The 13,730-nt window shown below is 40.6% G+C and overlaps 1 protein-coding gene across 1 annotated transcript in view; it reads left to right on the forward strand.

Annotated features, from left to right (window-relative positions):
- The first annotated feature begins 495 nt into the window (after nucleotides 1-495).
- The window catches only part of PDE10A (phosphodiesterase 10A), a 350,481-nt gene continuing 337,246 nt past the window's right edge, over nucleotides 496-13,730 (forward strand). The window contains exon 1 of the mRNA XM_064648955.1: nucleotides 496-976. Coding sequence (XP_064505025.1) covers nucleotides 886-976 — 91 coding nt within the window. The 5' untranslated portion in view covers nucleotides 496-885. The remainder of the gene's footprint in view (nucleotides 977-13,730) is intronic.

The following is a 13,730-nucleotide window of genomic DNA, read 5'->3' on the forward strand; positions in this document are numbered from 1 at the left end:
CCGTAAAGGGGGCAGGTCGGGGGGAACGGGACTCCCCCGGGAAGCGGCACATCTTGCTCCCAGGACTGAAAGGGTTACAAAGGGAGGGAGAAAGACCGACCGAGCGACTGCGGGGGTACTGACTTCACGGCGGAGTTTGCAAGGTGCGAGTTACCGGTGCCTCTTGCCAGGCGGCTGCGGCGCCGCTCCCGCGGGTGCCAGGTGGGGTGGCTGCAAACCACTGCCGAGACCCCTGCCCGCTGGCAACCTCCGGGGAGCCGAGGATCCCCGACTCCCAGAGCACATGACCCCTGCAGGGAATTAAGCCTCCCTGCACCTGCAGGCTCTAGTCATCCCACCTTCTCTGCTCCTGGTTTTCTTTTTAATCCTCTGATTTCCCCCCTCCCCCCATCCATTCAGCTTTTACCTTTTTTTTCCCCCTCCTTTTTTTTTTTTTTTTTTAACCAGCAGGAGTCCTAACAGAGGAAAATAATATCAATCAGCTCTCTCCTTCTTCCCTCCCCCCAGTAAAAAAAAAAAAAAAAAAAAAAAGGCACCACCTGCTAACATTAGGAAAAAAACCACGGGACTATTACCTTTATCTTTAATTTTCACTGACACACTCAGATGAACAGGCAAGGAAGAGGGAGACCTCAACCAGCCCCTTTAGACGTGGGGCTGAATTGATGGGATTGTGATTTGTAGGATTTCTGCACTTAGTCCCTGCCTCCTACTTGCTCTCCAGCCACTCCAAAGTCTCTTCCCCTCTCTTTAAGCAGCGATTTCTTTCAATCTCTCTCTCTCCCTCCCTGTGTCTCTCTCCCTCACACTCTCCCTCTCTCTCTACATACACTCATCTCCCCGGAGAGAGAGAGAGGAGAAACTCAACTCCCAAACACCGACCAGATGTCGAAGAAACGCAAAGCCCTGGAGGGCGGCGGAGCCCGGCTCCCCCCCGAGGACCCCAGAGCCTGCTTTGGGGCCGGCGAGGAGCAAGGTAGGGCGGCGGAGGCCTGCAGGTGGCAGGCCGGTTGGCATCTGGGAGCCCACCGCAGGGACGTGCCGGCCTGGCTGGCCTCCTGCAGCCCACCGGCACTGGGGTGACTTTGACGTTTACAGGCCAGGCTGCTCCCACCATCAGGGTTAAAAACTGCAGGGCTGCTCCCACCGCATTGTCACTGAACTTGTGAAAGGGGAAGGGTTAAGGGGAGCAAGGGGAAGGGGTGAGGGAAGGAGGTGTGGGAGAGTGACTGAGGGGAATGGCAGGTCTGCCAAGCGGTCCAGACTCCCTTTCCCACTGCAGTTTGTCACTGGCATAGGCATAGCCACACTGCCTCATTGATTTGTAGCTTGTGTAAATCTGTTTGCAGTGCGCTCCTAGCTTGGGCAGCGAATGAGCTATAGGCACCTAATATATATGCTGTGGTTTTGCGTGGGTCCAGTTTCCTTCAGCAAGCCCCCATCCCTCGTACAATTTCAGTTGTGCCATGTTGGGGCTTCAAACACTGCCCTTGTAGCGTACACTTTGTATCCAGCTAAAGTTGGTTTTACTGTAATTTTCGAGTTCCAAGTGTTTGTGGTGAAAGCTGTTCTGTACTTTTTGACAAGATAATGTGAATGTAGCAGCTGAGTGGTGTAAAATCAGCTATGTACACAAGTGTGAAGGAGTTCTGCAGCCAAATTTCTTGTTGTTCAGCCAGCCCAGTGGGTTCTCTTCCTTTGTGATTGTTTTAATGAGGTGGGCCCACATGAATCAAGCTGAGCTACAGGGCTCTGGGCTTGTGCAGAGAGGAGAGGAAAATACCAGTTGGTTTCAGAGCAGTGTTTCGGGCTGTTGTGAATGGCTCTGGTGGGAGATGGTGGGTGTGTGGTGGGTTCAGATGACGATGTGAGTATGTCTCTGTGCATGCTTGAATTCAGAAACAGGATGCTTTTGCCTGGGTAGGTGTACACAGAGCACAGAGGAATGGAATGAGTGTGTTCTTCAACATGGAGTCTGTGGCCCTCTTTGTAAGAGATGTGAAGGATCCCAATGTCACAAGTCATCCAGACCATGAAATTCCCTTACCACCACAGATGTTTCTGCTTTTTGCAAGGAAATGTTTCGAGCACAGTAGCTGGTGTGCTTTTCTGGTTTCATTGGAAAGGAGCACTGGTAGTAATTCACCATCTCTCTCAATAGATATGGTTTAGAGTTTACGTGGTTGTTGGTTTTAAATAGCTTGGTTCTCCCACCAGGAAAATAAGATTCACGTTCACATTTTCTTGTAATTTCTCTGCTTAAGACTAATCTTGACACGGGAGGGACGTTTTCAAACCCTGTGAATGACTTTATATGCATGACAGTATTCAGTGTTTTTGCAATGTGGAATTTTGCTGTTACTAACCTGGAAAATCTTACCCCTTTGTCAGCAATGGAGGAGTTTAAATACAGAAAGGCATTCGGCATAGATCTGAAAGTTTGGTATAGATTATATGTAATTTTATTTTAAATATATGCCAATAATGGGTGTAGAAGCACCTTACACATTTTTGTGATGTAGTGATGTTTGTCTGGTCTTCATTTTTTAAATGCCTTTTTTTTTTTAACTCCACAATAATATTTTCTATAACACTTCTGGTTATGTAACAAGAAACAGAAAACAAAATATAACTTTAACACAGAATTGCTTCTTTCCTGATTTCAATGTGTACAAAACAAATTAAATGGAAAGTGAAAAAATATTTAATAAAGCATTAATGTGTATCTAAAGAGAGTACATAAGGTATCATTTTCCTCATAAGGGGACACAAGGTATTTTGAAAAACTGTGTTTTCACCTAGACAATCCAGGCTTGTGTCTTTTTTGACACAGTAAATAATGAAATTAGATTAAAAATATAGTTTTATTTCTGAGCTCAAATTTCTTTTTGTGAACTTTTGTTCTATTTATTTTCTCCCTCCTATTTTACAGGAAGGAATGTTGCTTGTTAATTACATTGTCTGTGACTACGTAACTGTAGAAACCATCAAGATTGTGCAATGTATCACAACGTTGTAGGGAATATATTTTTGTGTGAGATGGTGGATGTGAGCCTTTCTTAAGGCATGGCATGTGCCGGTAATTTTTTTGGATCAATCTGAAGCATTGCACGATGAAGCATTGTCCTCTTACAGTAGGTTTACTACCTCTGTGGAGAAGGCATACTTGCTGGTTTGGTGGGCAAGTGCGTAGTGTCTGCCCAGAAGTATGGAAAAGCCATGTAACACCTGGCTTTTAGCATCAAAATGTGTGTGCACTGGGAGCAGGGAGGCGAGGAAGGGGAAATGGGCATTAGCAAACTAAGGAAGAAAAATAGAGAGCTCAGATTTCTGGAGGCTGCCAAATCCTGTGGTCCTGCAGAAGTAGAATGTGGAAGAAGCCCTGCTGTCCTAGGCTAATGAGGTGACTTCTTTATGTGACAGAAGCATGAACATGTGAAAGCCTGGATCCAGATCTGCCATCTTATGTTTCTATGTCACCTGGTAAGCTGGTGGCAAGTGCTGCAAATAGATGAATCTCAGATCCTTTTGGGGTCTACCCTTCTGTTTTTAAATCTTAAGAGAGTGCAGACTAATTCTTAGTTGCTCCAGACTGTGTTCGATATTTGGCCAACTGACGTGTGCGCTTGCGGAGTTTCATTCAGCTCTTGTTTATCCTCACTTGGCAAAGCTGTGGGTGGACAGACACTATGTAGGCCACAATACAGATTTTTTCAAACTTCCTTCATGTGTTTGTGTTTTTATTCTCCAAAGTATTTAATGAAGGACCCTGTAATCCATACTGTAACCTTGTCTTTTATTATGGGGTCTGATGCTGTACATTTCAAGCCTTACTGGTGTGGACAGGAGGTAAGGGATGGGGCTATTTCGCATCTCCCACTTTCTCAGCAGCGAGCCCCTGAACCTGTCTAATTCAAGGCACTTCACTGCTTCACTTTATTAGGAGGTGAGATTGTAAGGCTCATTCCCATAAACTCTGGAGACACAGTGGCATTTCCATGGAGAATTCAGGTTTTTACATGAACTGAATCGTCCCTTTCTTTCCATTGATTGTGCATGAAGCCTAGGGTAACTGCAGTGATTTATTTGCACAGATCATAGTGTGAGAAATTCCAGCAAAGCTGATAAGGTCTTAGCAGAGAAACTAGATATGGTTGTTCAGTGTGATACCCAGCGTGGAGAAGGTGGTATTTGTCTGTTGAAACTCAGCTCTCTGCACTCCCTTTATAGTCAGGAAGCAGAACATTTCTAGGGATCAATTCATCTCTTCCTGAAGAGGAAGTCTACATTTAGTCAGCAGAATCAGATCTGAAAAGTGCTGTTTCTGCCAACTGAATATAAAGGTAGTCCAAACATCTAGCATGGATGTAGACAGCTGTATTTCAGCAGATGACTCCTGACTTTTGACCAGATCTTTCAGGCTTCAGTGCAAGTCAAATGACAAAGATGTTTTTCAGCTGAATTTGAAGCAGAGGTCTTTTCTTCTGGCAATAACCCTTTTTCTCAAAATTGTAGCACAAAAAGATGGAAGAAGGGTCCCGTTTCTGTGAATTACCATTTCTAGGAATGTGTTGAAAGCTAGTGTGGAAGATGTGAAAATGGAGGGTGTTGGTTTAAGAACAAACAAATAAAATGTGGACACTTCTCAGGACCACATGCGATATGATATTGTGCCTAAATTATACAGTAATGCTTCTCAAAATTATTCAGCAGTTCCTGGATATAGTGCAATACATTATTTTGGAAATTTTCTTTCAGAGATTTTTGAGCATGACGGATTCAGGAAAGGAGGAATCTCTAAATTCTCATTGGACTTCTCTTTCTCTATTTGGATTATGTATGAAGATAAATAAATGCATTTCTTCTTCCCTTGTAGTTCAGATGGTCTCCATTGCCACAAATATGAGTGATAGTTGAGAGTTTTCTGCGCTTTACAAAATCGGTCTCTAAAGAGAGAACTGTTGTGAAACTCTTCCAGAGGCAAAGTTGAACTCCTGTCTGCCCAAGAGTAACTTTTAAGACATAACTACTTTTTTTGAATTCAATGAAACTGACCATGTGCATAAGAAAGCATTTTCAAGATTTCGATGGTCTTAATTACTATTAGTCAAAGCCCTCTTGAGGGTTGCTTCTGTGCAGAGGATACTTTCCTAGTAATTACTAGGGGGAGCAGTTTATACTAAACTATTCTGTCTGATTAACACTTGATGATTTGTGTGAGTGCTTAACATTCTAGTTTGTTTTGAAATTTGCTATTAAGTTACTGATTATTATTAAATCTTAATTTGGGATCATCAGACACAGGAAACCAAGTTCTGTCTTGTTATTGAAAGGTTACAATAATGTAATGGAAATTGGCATTGAACCCCACTTCTGAATTACAGTTTTCCACATAGTTGGTCTTCATCAATGCTATTAGTTACAGTATTTAGTCCATTTGTTGTTTTATCACACAAGTGAATATTGGGATTCCTTTGGGCTCTGAACACTGTTGTTGATCTTCATGTTTCCCTGATACAGGTAGAAAAGCAAAACAGTTCTTCCCTGGCAGTTCCTCATTTGTGAGTGTGATTTGAGGCTTCAGTTGCTTTCATACTCATATTTCTCCATTGTCTGTGTCCTGACTACTATTCTTTTCTTTCCACTTAGCTTCTGCTCCCTGAAACAAACAAGCCCTCTCTGTCTCTGGATCACACTCTGGAAGATTTGGCTAATCAGAGTAAGGTGTTTAGTGACAGAGGCTTATATATTTGTGAGGGCATGGGAAAGAGAAGGGAATTATTGTACAGCTTGGGTTTTGTGCCGATACTGTAATAACAGAAAAAAGTGATCCTCTCAATTCAGTTCACAGGAAAAAGTTTGTGTCACAAGGAAAAAAAAAGCAAAAAAAAAAAAAGACAAAAAGATTGCAGCAACAGCTTTTTAAGGGTTTTGTTAAAGAAAAAGAAACCATGCCTTCCAAAGCTGATTAGCTTAATGGTTACTGATAGTTTCCTGTGTTAGATTTTTATTTTTTTTATTTTTTTACCTCTTTCTTCAGAGACAGTCAAGGATCTGCCTTCCAGATGCTGTGAACCATATACAGGGTCTAATTTTTGGTTTCAGTGGATCAAATTTAACATGCTGGAAAAGATGACAATTTTACCAATCCATTTCAATTTGTGTGAAGATGCAAACTCAGTATGGTGGAAAGTTGTAAAGCTAAGGAGAATTCAAAATGTTTGGGAAGAGAGATTGGGGGCAAAGTATATATATGCTGTTGTTGAAATAGCACTGTAAGAGCTCTCTGGCAAAAATGTCTTCCTTGGGTGTTGTTGCTGGCATGTCTTCCCATCCACTGTTTCATAAAGACTGTTGAGGACCTTTTCTGTTTCCATTTTTTCTGTTTCACACATAGAAACGTATGCCAGTGTGTGCTTGGGTATAAGTTTATGAGCCTTGTTTGAAGTAAAATACAAAGGCTAATGCTTGAGCATTATGCTGAGTCAGTGTTTCCATGTAGAGGGGAGGACTTTCCTGTCCAACAGTGCAGTACTCCCTAGTACATCTTGGTCTCAAGCTGCTGCTAGCAAGACATGAGGTCACTCTATGCATTCCAGGGGAAAAAGCTGTCCCAGTTGATGTAAGAGGCAGCCACAGGGAAAAGAGTGATACTTTAAGTATCTGACAGTGTTGCTTTATTTGGAAAGTGTGACTTTGGGTGAATTACTGACTTGCCCTATAAATAAATTTATCCAAACATTTGAAAAATGGAGATGACTTCTTAATTATTTGTGGGCACTTAGATATTTCAGCTATGCTCTTCATGTAGCATGAATGGTAAAGCTATAAAAATGCCTAGTGAGACAGAAATTGTAATTTCAGCAAAAAGCAATGAAGAAGTCTCCTGATTAACTATTAAAACTGGTGCTTTGGTTAAATAACCAGCATTTCCAGGAAAAGCATATCTTAAATCTTGGTAATAACTGTTTGAGGGCTCCATGAAGTTGAAGGGTAGTTAATGCAAAGATAGTGCTGTAACCCCATTTCCTCCTGGCTGTGAGTGCAAGATATTAGTCCATCTTAGCTGGCCCAGCCTGCAGATAGTGATACTGCAGTGTACCAGTAAGTGTTAACTCAAGGTAGCAACTGCTATTAAATGGAGTCAGCTGTTGGCTGAGTCCACACCTGGTGGTTGCTGTCTCCCTGTCTAGAAAGGCAATAGGGAGAGAGCAGCTCTGAAAATGATCTTCAATGAAGAAATCATCCTGACTGCACAATGAGCCTGAGTGGCCTCCCAGAATGGACCAGGACTAGTCTTTGGAGAGTCCTGTCCTCAGCCGGCCTCAGGTGCTCCCCTGACTGGTAGAGGTGCTGCCTGGGAAATGGAGACCCTGGTTGAAAAAAAAGGAAGACCCTTGATGTAGGATGCCTTCTAAAACTTGCAGAAAAAGCTGAATAGGGAGGGCGGTCATAAAGCTGAGAGGTTTATAAAGGAAGTGAGGTAAAAAATGTAAAAACTTTGCAGATTTCCTTTAATTTCTGGTAGAATGAAAATCTGTATGAATCTCCATGATTTAGTAGCAATTTGCATTGTTTCTGCTTGCTTTTAGTAGCCACTTTCCTCATTCTGCACATAAATAAATGAAGCTGCTTCCCTATTCCTAGTCAACCAAGGAATGCATATCTACCCTTACTATGAAATGTATGATGGAGGGTTCTGATCTCCCTTTTACAGTGTTCCTATTCACCTGATCACACTGTGTTGGTAGGATGCTGTGTTTTATTGATGATACCACCTTGCCATGGTTTCTGAACATATCTGTGCTTCTGTGTGGGAAAGGAGGAGAGATACACAAGGCAAGTGACACGAAAATGGAAATGTATGTATTTTTTAAAGGCATTGTGTTGTTAATATACAAAAATAGAAACTCTAATCTCTAATGAAGCGTTTGTTTATTAAGGAAGTCACTTTGTGTTTTCACCTTGTGGCCTTAAAGTTTCTGTACTGTTTGAGCATAATCTTGTTTTTAAGTTACTAGTGATAATGCAGAAAGCTTGGCAACCCAGTAAGCAACAGTTGTGACTTTATGCTGGAGGAGGAGAAGAGAGATGCTGTCTGGGTTTGATGGGCTAGAATACAGTTGGTTTGTGTGTTTATCACTTCAATCACAGTGCGACAGCTAATAATGTTGACATTTAAGATGTGCCCATGCACTGGGCAATTGAGCTTTTGCTCCTAAGTTCATTCCTAGTACATCTGCTTAACATGTGGAATGAGCAGCTGTATTTCAAGTGTCAAACTGTATTAAAGCCATCCACACTGTGTTTTAGTTGAGTACTGTATCTCAGTTGAGGGGCAGCTGCTAATAGATTGATTCTTACATTGTTCAGGTAGTGTTGGGCCCAGATATAATACAGGAAAGTTAAAACCAGTACAATGCAGATCAGAGGTGGAGGAGTCATACATGATAGCAGTATGAAATGGTAGTTACAACAAATGAAAGAGGAAACAAAGATAATTCTCAGATAGTACCTGGAAAGCACTAACAGACATCCAGCCTTCAGGGGGGAAGCTTACTTAAATTTAGAGATGAAGGTAGAAAAATCATAGAGTGAAAATGTTAAGGCACGTGGAGAAGGCAACCTTTGAACGAGCAGAGACTAAATGTCAGAAGATCACTTACTTCAAGAATAGCCCTTTTTCATAGTCATGATTATGCACTTTTCTTAATCCTTGTGTACCTGTTAGGTTAGTGTAACAAATCAGTATCTATGCAAGATAAGCGGTTTAACTATTCCGTTTGTGATCAGTGATTAGCTTTCTAGGCATTGCCCATGGAAAGTCTGTTTTATTTTTCTCATATTGTTTATTTGCCTGCATTATTTTTCTGACGTATTTCCTTTGGTACAGATACAGCCAAGGTAGGCTTATGGTGACTATAATTATTATTCAGGCTTTGCAGATCTGCTCTGTATGTTGTTAATCACTTTCTAATGTTATGTTTTGTAACTAAAGATTGCAAATTAGTTGAGATGGTAGGTCTCTGTTTTAACTGCCCATGCAAGTTCTCCAGCTGTCTTTGGGGAAAAAAGTTAATAACTTACGGGTGGCTTCAACTTTATGTGACCTGGCCAGAAATAGGACTAGGGGCATTCACACCTAGAGGCTGCATAGAAACAATTGACTAAGTGGCCTTTCTTCTGCTTTACAGCTCTTTTGTGTCATCTATATAAGACTGCATGAGTACTTCTACTCCCTTTCAAAGCCAAACCAGAAACAGGTTCCCAGAGTCATATTGTAGCTTGTCTGGGAAGTGGTAACCAACAGTTGAACATGCCTGCAGAGTATGAAGATCATCCTTAGCTGTGTGGAGTGGGCTGTGGACAGTTCTCTCTTCTTCGTTGATCTTCCTTGATTTCTTAAGGAACTCAGTAACTTCTTGGAAACAAAAGAAATGTTGTGCAGGCCAGTTTTTGCATTTGTTAAATCGAGGCCTTGCCTTCAGTGTTTTGGGGATATTGGTGGATTTTTTTGTTTGTTTTGCTTTGTACTTTTTACAGTCTGTGATGAACTGCAGCATTTTCTTGCAGTGGAACTTCTGATTCCAGGAGATGCTTCTCTGGCCTGTGTAGGGTTTAGAGGCAAATCATGTGGATTGCATTAGATTCTGGTCATGGTACCTGAAATAGGCTAATTCATAAGATCCAGATACTTTTCTGCAGAAGGTCCTGTTTGAATGTTGGTTGTTATTGTATTACTTGTCCTTTGACTTGCATAGCCTGTTAATTTTAAACTATATATGCTTATCTTACCACAAGAAGTTTGAAAATACTTGGGATTTCAGTGCAATATGCAAGAAAAACATGCTGAGATTTAGGCAGAGAGGTGCACATGAGAAACAAACATTTGACTAGATGAAAGGCCTATAGTTGGCAATAGCAGGTCTCCAGATTTAAAACTACAAAGGAAGACAACTGTGATCCAGTCACACACCTTCCTTTGCCATATCTTGGGGAAAAAGAGCCCCATTGCAATTAGTCTGCATAGACAGAGAAAAAGCTGTGTGAAATACAAAGCCACAGTCCTGACTGGTGGTAGCTAGTGCTTCCAAAGAAACCTAAATGTACACCTCTGCTAATGCTGCACATGCAGTTTTGGAAAAGATTTTCATGAAGATGTGAAGCTTCTAAATTCAAGGAATGGGTGGATTAACACTGGGAAGAGACCAATATACATATGTGTGCTGTATACAACATTTTTATTGGGTTTTGAGGGGCCAAAGCATCTAGATAATCTTTTATCTAGGCCTATGAAGCTAATAATGTAAGTGGCTTCTAGTATGCCACTGTCACATTCTCACAGAATGCTTTTGACAGATGCCATTCCTTCTGCGACTGCAACGCAGGCATTGAGTGTTCCCAAGATTTTCTTTGGCAGGCCTACGTCTTGTTGCTTTCTCCTTGTATCACTCCCAGGTAAATGGACAGTAATTGGGAAAAGGTTGTACCTCACTGGTGCTTAAAGGCAGAAGACGCATGACACTTAACCTTTTTTAAGTCATTAAAGAATTATCACAGTCATTTTTGGTGGGGAAAGTACAGTATAAGAAGTGCTAATCCTAAAGTATTGTATATTTTTAATGTGGGATTATAATAGACTATGAAGAAAGGAAGAAGAAAAAAAAAGTAAAGCTTAAAATGAAGGAATATTTAATTTTATTCAGGAAACTTTTTGGCAAAAATCCCCTGGATCTGCACAGAACCTACAGATTTAAGATATCTTTGCACAGCCAGAGGCTGAGATCATGGCTGTCTAACTACAGTTGGATATTCTCATATCTGCCAAGTTTAGCCTTAAATAAATAAATGAAAAAAAGGTCATGCTTCTTACTTTGTTCGAACTCTTGAAATGTTTCTAACTTAATATTCTGGAGGATAGTGACCTGCCTTTGAAGACTGTTCTCCTGCTTAAAATCCTACATGGAACCAAGAAAGTAGCTGTTTAAATGAAGCCATGAAATGTCTGAAGGTGCTTTCAGGAACCCCTTAAAATGACCCTAGTTCAAGAAATATGCCCTACTTACTGCCAGGAGTGCAGTAAAGTCAATCACTGGAAATCTATTAGTTGTGGGCAATTGCAAGCACGTTACCCAACATTAACCCACAAAAAAGAAAATTAACACAGTTAAGAGTAGTTCTTGCCAGAGAAAGATGAACAAATAGGAGCAGAAGCTGAGTGGGAAGCTTCTAGCAGCAGGAGGGGGGAACTGTAAAGATCATCTGTTCAGACATGCTTTTTCACTTCTCCCCCCGCAACTCCCCAGGTCTCCCTCTCTCTCCCTCTCTCTCTCTCTCTCTCTCTCAATCTCTCTTAATTTTAAAGACACAGATGCAAATATACCTAATTGCTACTGTGAAATCTGTAATAGGAATCAACTAGCTAGGAGGCAGTTTTCAAGGACCACTGTGATTGAGGGTAATGTTTTTACAATGAGGTCATGTCCAAAGGCAGCCTCAGCTGATGGTAAGCTTGTACTTTAGCTCTGAATAAGCACCTTGTCTTGCATGGTCCCTGCTCCATAGAGCCTGAAATCTAATAAATCTGGCACACACATACAGGGCTGTATTTTTAAAATTGGTCATTTAATGGTTCTTAGGTTTGGGTTTTTTTGTGCGTTTGAAGTCATTGAACTCGTTCTTCTTTATCTCCCTCTATTTACTCATCTCTTAGTCCTTCAGTAAGCTGGTTTTGTGCAAAGTAATTTTTTTTTTTAACTCACAGAAGTACTATCAAGTCGTGTGAAGACAAACATGAGATCAACAGAAGGGAAGCAACAAACAGGGCAGTATGTGTTTTCTGGTAGGTCTGCAAAGAGAATCACAGAATCACAGTTGGAAGGGACCCACAAGTATTATCAAGTCCAACTCTTAAGTGAATGGCCTGTATGGGGATTGAAGCCATGACCGTGGCATTATTAGCACCATTCTCTAATCAACAGGAAGTCTCGTCTGCTTGCTCCTACCTTCTCCTTTATTTACTGTTTTCTGATACTATTTGCCTTTTCCTCAGAAATGCCCACCTCTGTGGAAGTCAGCTCCATCTGTGCTGTGTGACAATGTTGCCATTAAAAGGGCGGGATGGAATATGGAGCATGTAGGTGAGATGAAAGTACCCAAAGTCAAAAAAAAAAACTCAGGCAGGATTTGGCCAGAATGTTTTGCATCAAGATTGTAAGCCAAAAAGCTAAGTAAAAATTTCTTGCCTGGTTGATGTATGTTCATAGTCATGACAAAACACATAGTGTCTGATGTGACATTTTTTGACCTCCAAAGCAATGGCTTCTCTTTCCCAATACATACAGGCCTAGGTCTTTGCAGGCTTGTCATGGCTCAGCTTGAATGACACCAGTCAGTTTAGACAAATTAAAATGTGAAATAGCTCATGGTTAATTCTGGTATGGTAAGATGGCCCTTTGCACTGTGCTCCTGTTTGGGGGTGACTCTTCTTCACCGAGTTTAATATCCCATCTACTTTTACTAAAACCAAAAGTCAGTATTTTTAAAAGTAATTACATTAGACATACAGAAATTGTTTGATCATCCTTTCCATTTGAAAATACATTTCTTTAAAAGTAATAATGGTCTTAGTATTTTACTTTGCTGTGACAAATTTCTCCATTAGCTCCAAAAAAGAGAAGAGAAGAAAAGGTCCTTCACTCACTAAAACATGTTTCTCAGGGTATTTAGAGGCACCCTTTGTTTATCATCAGGGAGAGTTGGTTTTGGGTGATTGCATTTTTTCTTTCTTTTCTGCTGCCCACTAAATATAGTGGAAGAGAAACAAAACCCACTTGGTGATTCACAAGAATGGTTTCCTGGTGGGGTTTGTTTTTTACCTCAGTTTTTTGTTGTTGTTGTTTGTTTGTTTGTTTTGTAAATTTGTAAATAGTGAAAAAATTTACTAAAATTTTGTAATTTTTTGTAAATTCCTTATGAAGGAATTTAAAAAAGATAATGGGCTTGGGTAAGTGCTACTGAGGAGGAAACCTTGAAGGCTATTGTAGTACAAGTTGTGTTTGACCAATGGAGCTTTTTGCTACTGCTTGTGGTGCAAAGAAAAATGTGGAGGGTTTTTCAGTATGGCTCTTGAAACACGAGTAGAATTTTCTTCCTTACAATAAATTAAAAAAAAAAGATTTTTACACAGATTTATTGAGAGTAGAAATGCAGGAAAATATTCTGATCAAACGTGACTTTGTTTTACAGCTCCCTTCACCATATTTCTGGTGTTTCAAGTTGGATTCTTCCTTTTTAGTTTTTCTGTCTAAAATGATCCTTCAAATTCTCTTATGGGACGTTGTCAGTGCTTTCCTCCTCTCCGATTGTTGATGCCTAATTTAGAAAATTTGAGTAAGTGCTACAATAACATATAAGCTAATGATTTTCTTTAACCATTTTCTTCCATCCTCTAGATGTGTCTGGAATACCATATAGTACAGAAACTTCATTTTGAAATGAGTGCTGGGCTGGACAATATAAAATCCATAACTGCTTGGATATCAGTTGGAGATAAAAGTCATGTCAGGTCATCACTGGAAACTGCTGGCAAAGCTCTGCTTTTCAGTAACTTTTAGTTCTCTTAAACTTTCTCATTTTATTAGAAAATAATAAGAGACATTAACTAATTAAGTAACTCCTCATCTACTTTACATCCTTGCATAAAAGGAAATGCCATGATGGTGCTGTTA

This window comes from Pseudopipra pipra, chromosome 3 (assembly GCF_036250125.1).
Source record: "Pseudopipra pipra isolate bDixPip1 chromosome 3, bDixPip1.hap1, whole genome shotgun sequence".
NCBI classification, from domain to species: domain Eukaryota; kingdom Metazoa; phylum Chordata; class Aves; order Passeriformes; family Pipridae; genus Pseudopipra; species Pseudopipra pipra.